Source organism: Engraulis encrasicolus, chromosome 3, assembly GCF_034702125.1.
Source record: "Engraulis encrasicolus isolate BLACKSEA-1 chromosome 3, IST_EnEncr_1.0, whole genome shotgun sequence".
NCBI lineage: Eukaryota > Metazoa > Chordata > Actinopteri > Clupeiformes > Engraulidae > Engraulis > Engraulis encrasicolus.
In genome coordinates this window covers 23,461,879-23,468,507 of record NC_085859.1, presented here as the reverse complement: position 1 = coordinate 23,468,507, position 6,629 = coordinate 23,461,879, and the positions used below count along the sequence as shown (strand labels likewise).

Here is a 6,629-nt window from a genome sequence, read left to right as displayed (position 1 = left end):
CAGTGATTGGATACTCTTTGGTGAACTCCGTGGAGTATCCAATCACCAAGCGTTTGTTTGTTGAACACTTGGCATTGAGATGGCCCAGTGTGTGCATTTGTGTGCGTGTGCGGGACGATGCCTGCACACGCATGTTTGTGTGTGTGTTTAGAGTGCATTGATGTTGATGGGTAACGTAGGAGGGAAGAGTTGAGCAGTTAAGTAGATGAAGAGTTTAGGACTGTTAAAACGACTCAAGGGACTGGGTCACTGGTTCAAGTCGGTGTACTTAAGGTCAAAGTCTTTCCAAAATTGTTTCATTTATTAACTTACCGAAGTTAATTCTCACAGAAAACTACTGGCAACTACAGGCAATCGCAGCATAGCAATGACGAACAATCAAAAAATCAAAATGACGTTTTTCCGCAAGGAATGAAAAAAATGCATTCATTTCTTCACAATGAATGAAAAAATATATGAATACATTTCAATAATAATGTATAAATGAATTACTAAGAAGTGGCATTGTGCTGATAAATTACAAAGACATTGTTTTTGTGGTAGTTTGATACAGAATTAAGTACAGCTGCAGAACTGTGAGTGATATCCCTCTGGTAACACCCTTGAAAATATGTCAGCTGAAAAAAAATGTGGAAATTGTAGCAACATGACAAATATTTCCCTACTGGAAGGTGAACTCTTGGAAAGACACATGCACGGGACAATGTAGCCTGTCATAGAGTAGTGGATCTGAATGAACAAGACATGTTTTTCATGTCTTTTAGCACTGAGCCAAGGTAAACGTGAGGCAGTCTGTGTGTGTGTGTCTGCATCTGTGACTATCCACATGTGTGTGTGTGTGTGTGTGTGTGTGTGTGTGTGTGTGTGTGTGTGTGTGTGTGTGTGTGTGTGTGTGTGTGTGTGTGTGTGGCTGTGTGTGGTTGTGGTTGTGTAGCCAACCAGAGATCAGGAAAACATTTGTGCTTATCATGAGGAAGCGGCTGAAGGACAACATCCTCAGTCCTGCATGTGTGGCTTCCTGGGTCGATCTTTTTTTCAAAATGGCTGCCGCTGCCTGTCCATGGCAACTGTCTGTGATTTAAAGATGGCGGCCAACACAATGGGCCGACCGGCATACTCTGGACAGCTCAAAACAACTTCCCGTGCCCGTTCTGGTGCACTATGGCACTTTGTTTAACAACAGCGCAGACAAAACCATGGACAAGACAATACCCGTTTTTAAAGTATTGGACCAGACTTGTCGCTCTATTCCCAGAAAACAACATTTTTCTAAACTTCCGAACTGTTTACTACTTTCAGACGGATTAACTAGCCAACCACTTTTGTGACAACCACATCACTATCCAACCAGTGTTCCCAAGCACTAACCAATTTCATCCCCTGTTTCTTCTACCAGGTTTCAATGGACAGAACTGTGAGCACAACATCAATGACTGCACTAACCATGGTTGTGAGAACGACGGGGTCTGTGTGGATGGTGTCAACACTTACAACTGCCAATGTACACCTCAGTGGACGGGTAAATAGCTTTCATACATGCATTATACCCAGTTAACTCACGTACAGGGCCCAACGAGAGCATGGAGAGTTAGGATGATTTTAGAATAAACAGTAAATTTGAATTTGTAATACAAGCAACACAAAATTCAGACGAAGATTTCTTTTCTTTTCCCTTAGATTTGTAATATTACAATATGTTTGTGCCTGTACCATTATGGAAAGATCACATGGTTGACATTAATTTTTTTCTTCCTTTCCGTATAATCCTTGTGCCACAGGTCAGTTTTGCAATGTCGACGTTGAAGAGTGTGCACTGATGCCCAACGCCTGCCAGAACGGTGGCACGTGCATCAATGCCCAGGGCGGGTACCACTGCGTGTGCGTGAACGGTTGGACGGGTGATGACTGCAGCGAGAACATCGACGACTGTGCTGACGCGGCCTGCAACGCGGGTGCCACCTGCCATGACCGCGTGGCATCTTTCTTCTGCCAGTGCCCTCACGGCCGCACAGGTATGTCACCCAGTCACACCCCATTCTAATGCACAAAGACACCTCTGCCACAACCACGAGGTGTCTTATTTTCTGCCAGTGCCCTCACAGGTGTACAGATAAACACACACACAGACAAACAGGGTAGGACGGGCGGCTTGATTAACAGTTAACAGCCAGATATGGAGCGAGATGAACAAAGAGAAGGACAACACGTTGTGTTTGAGCTTTCGTGCTGCTCTTACATTGCTGACATTTGTCAGAAGAAGAAAAGTTCACTGTGATGGATCGTAGGTGATTTTTAAAAACGACATTTTGCTTTTGGGCTTTTCTGTTATTTGAGAAATTATATAGCTGTTTTTGGGTGCCCTTCATTATAACTGTTTTTATTATCTCTGTTTCTGCAGGCTTGTTGTGCCATTTGGAGGATGCCTGCATGAGCAACCCTTGCCAGAAGGGCTCCAACTGTGACACCAACCCAGTGAACGGCAAGGCCATCTGCACCTGTCCCACTGGCTACGTTGGGCCATCCTGCGACCAGGACGTCGACGAGTGCTCCCTAGGTACAGTACAAACAGAGAATCGTACATGAGAGTGAGATAAATCAGGCGGGTTCTTTTCCGGTATCCACTTAACGTCGGGGAAAACGCCCCTTTAGGAGACCTTCGAATAGGAGACCTTCATATTCTTGAGGTTGAGAATAAATGGAGTGCCCTTAGAGCTGTAGATGGCGATAGCGCACGTCTTGTGCAAACACCACGAAAAGAGAAGAAGAAGGAGGGACAACGCCCCCTTAGGAGACCGAATTTTGATCACACTCCTTTGCATTGGATGGGCGGGTTCTAATGGATCTCTGTCTAGAGTATCTCTAGTACAAACACTTTCACACCAGCCTTGTGATGATGATGATGATGATGATGGTCTGTTGACCGAAGCGTTGCAATTGAACTCTGAAAATTAGGATAGTGTGTGTGGGATTGTTTCCCCTGTGGATATCCACCGCACCTGACCAAAAGAGGTGTGCAAGAGACCTTCTTAAAATAACACTACCGTCACCAGGGGGGTGGACAAAGGGGTCAGTTGTCCCGGGTCCAGGGAGAGAGGGGGCCCAGTCCCCTTTCCATTATATTTTACTAGATGGGGGGCCCTTTCAGAAGACTTTGTCCTGGGCCCTGGAAAACCTGTCAGCGGCCCTGGCCATCACAATACCACAGTAATCCAGTTTGCCACGCTCATGGTCATTTTGCACTAGGGCTGTACTCAAATCAACTCACGATTCGGTTGATGTCATGATTTTGACCCCCATGATTTTGTTGAATGTGTTGAGCCCCATTTTTTACTGAATGTCTGAGTCAAGTTCAGCTGCTGTACCAGTTGATCCGCCTTCCTATGATTGCAACCATGTTGCTATGTTTCATACGTCTTGAAACTCGGTCATAGTGTCAATTCCATTGATGTGGTTTACCCATCAGTCATCTCTTTGTTTACTACTTGGAGTTGCGCAGATAAACCTTTTTTTGTCCAATCAGTGACCGTCATAAACCGTTTTTGTGCTAAGGAGATGATTGATGACTAATTGATAAAATTTGGTAGAATTGGGACTCAACACATCATCCCTCACTCAGCTTGCAGGTGCATCACAGTGGGACAGACATCACTGGAAAGGAGAGGCTGGAGCACACTGCAGCTTAGTTTTCAAGACTGAATTTTGTGCACACAACCCGACTCTGCACAAAATAAAGTCTTGATAATGATGATTTGGTTTTCTTGTAGGTGCCAACCCCTGTGAGCATGGCGGAAAGTGCCTTAACACTATGGGCTCCTTCCAATGCAAGTGCCCTACTGGCTACGTTGGCGCCCGCTGTGAACTGGACTACAACGAGTGCCTTTCCAACCCGTGCCAAAACGACGCCACCTGCCTCGACCAGATCGGAGGGTTCAAATGCATCTGCATGCCAGGTACCGTATAGCCATTGAGTTTTAACTTATTATAACTTATTATTCTTATTATACTTATTATACTTATTATAACTGTTATAACTTATTATTCTGTTGAGCACACTGCATCAACTATTTTGCACTTTTCACTTTAAGTGACTTCTATTTAAAGCCTGCCCGAAACGCCAAATTAGACTTGCATATTATATGTTCATTTCCACATCAACACACCCCCAAAACAGTCTGTGCCCGAGTACAAAGCTCAGGATTGATTTCTGCTCCTCTAAAAATAATGCTGAGAATGAATGACTGTAGGCTAATTGGCGCCGGCTGCTCCCATCCCATCGAAGGGAAGGAGGATCATGTTATATGCATGGAGGGCCCTCTAATTCACCCATCATCTACATAAACAATCCCGTGTGCGTGGGGTAAACAAAAAGCTTGATTGATTTCCCCTCGCCGGATTTCCCTGGGCGCCCTTAATAATGCTGAGGATGATTTCTGGGGTGTTAATTGGCAGGCTACGAGGGGATCTATTGCCAGAAGGATACCAACGAGTGCCTCAGCGCCCCCTGCCTCAACAACGGGAAGTGCATCGACAAGATCAACACCTTTGAGTGCCAGTGCCCCACAGGTGAGTGTACGCAGAGGTCGATCTGCATCTGCACACACCACACGCACTCTCTCTCTCTCTCTCTCACACACACACACACACACACACACACACACACACACACACACACACACACACACACACACACACACACACACACACACACACACACACACACATATGCGTGCGCACACACACACACACACACAGGCACACACTCAAACGCCCTCTCTCTCTCTCTCTCTCTCTCTCTCTCTCTCTCTCTCTCTCTCTCTCTCTCTCTCTCTCTCTCTCTCTCTCTCTCTCTCTCACATACACACTTTCTCCTGTACAGGGCTGCAGGGGTGTGGTAAATCCTTACCTCCAGGCTAGATTACGGATGCAGAGAGGCAGAGGCAGGACAGCCTAGCAAAATCCATACAGTCTCTGTCTCTCTCTCTCTCTCTCTCTCTCTCTCTCTCTCTCTCTCTCTCTCTCTCTCTCTCTCTCTCTGAGAGGCAAAAGCAGGACAGCAGATGGAAATCCATAAGAGAGAGCTTCTTTTCTTTTCTCTCTCCTTTCTTTTTAAGAAGTTTTATCAGCGAGATGCAAACATCAGAATGCAACTGCGTATCTTGGAACAGAGTGCTTATTTCCCCCAAAAGGAAACATTCAGTGACGTTGATTAGCAAATGTTATGGAAACCAGCAGAAATGCACTTTTTCTCTAATGGTAGGGCATGCAGTGGAATGGATTTATTTGTTCTGCGCACATGATGTGAAGTTTATATTGACTGATTTGCATTTGATGTAATTCAAAGGAACCACTGATGCCAGACAAGCCATGATTCACTGATGTTATCCTTTTGGTCCACATTCCGAAAAACAGCGGAGAAACAAAAGACGCCATTGAATAGATGTAGTATTCTCCTCACCCACCTTTTTTTCATCTCCGCCACGCCACCTTCCGGCTATCCCAGAATTCCATGCATTGGCGTCGTGTAAGGGTCATCACCTGTATATAGACTTATTAAGTGTTTTTAATCAAGTTTAAGCAGTATAAAGGGATTCCATTGCTGAGGTGCTATGGTGACCATGGCTCTCAAAGCTCTCCTAAAGTCTCTGTTGTGTTGTTTTGTCGTGAGGCACCTCAGGAATTTAACTACCAAATGGGCTCCCTTTCTGTCCTGTTTTCCCGCCAAACGGGAGTGTTTTTCAGGGATTTTTCTTCTGTGCTCCTCCCTTTCTTTCCTTGGTGCCAATGAAGGGGAGTGAGGGAGGAGAGAGTGGGGGTGAGAGAGGCAGAGAGAGAGAGAGAGAGAGAGAGAGAGAGAGAGAGAGAGAGAAAGGGAGAGGGAGAGGGATTGGGGTACCCTGCATAAAAGAGAAAGATTAAAGGTGGCTCCCTCACAAAAGACAAACGGCATCCCGTTTTCAGTGTTTCATCGTTTAGCAAGTAGTGGAATGGAAGGGACATGGGGGATCGTAGTGGGGTAGCAGAGGAGGGGAGTGTGTACTGGGCTAGAGCAGAGGCCCAAAATCTCACCACACTTGGGGACATGTGGGATGGGGTGGGGTGGGGCTCCTGCCTGCTGTACTGGATCGTGTGTGTGTGTGTGTGTGTGTGTGTGCGTGTGTGTGTGTGTGCGTGTGTGCGTGTGTGTGTGTGTGCGTGTGTGTGTGTGTGTGTGTGTGTGTGTGTGTGTGTGTGTGTGTGTGTGTGTGTGTGTGTGTGTGTGTGTGTGTGTGTGTGTGTGTGTGTGTGTGTGTGTGTGTGTGCGCGCGCGCACACAAGTGAGTGAGTGAACAAGCATCAGGGCCCCCCCAGTTCCCCTTGAGATGTAAATGAGTCCCCCCTTTTGGTAACCGTGCCGACCCAGGGCGCCTTTTCATTTTGTGTACACATTGGTCTCCACGGCAACCAGGGAGGGGATTTTTGAAATGTACTACACCACACCACGCTACACCACACTACTACTGCTACTGCTACTGCTACTGCTCTGGCGCCGGTGCAGAAAGTCCCACAGGGGTTACAAAGGCCAACATATGTGTTCTTCCCTACTACTACTACTAGTAATACTACTACTACTATACTATTACTATTGCACA

General features: G+C 46.3%; 1 protein-coding gene across 1 annotated transcript in view; it reads left to right on the top strand.

Annotated features, from left to right (window-relative positions):
- Window positions 1–6,629, top strand: part of notch1b (notch receptor 1b) — a 52,969-nt gene that overhangs the window by 20,020 nt on the left and 26,320 nt on the right. The window contains exons 5-9 of the mRNA XM_063195034.1: window positions 1,397–1,519; window positions 1,779–2,012; window positions 2,399–2,554; window positions 3,765–3,950; window positions 4,450–4,563. Coding sequence (XP_063051104.1) covers window positions 1,397–1,519; window positions 1,779–2,012; window positions 2,399–2,554; window positions 3,765–3,950; window positions 4,450–4,563 — 813 coding nt within the window. The remainder of the gene's footprint in view (window positions 1–1,396; window positions 1,520–1,778; window positions 2,013–2,398; window positions 2,555–3,764; window positions 3,951–4,449; window positions 4,564–6,629) is intronic.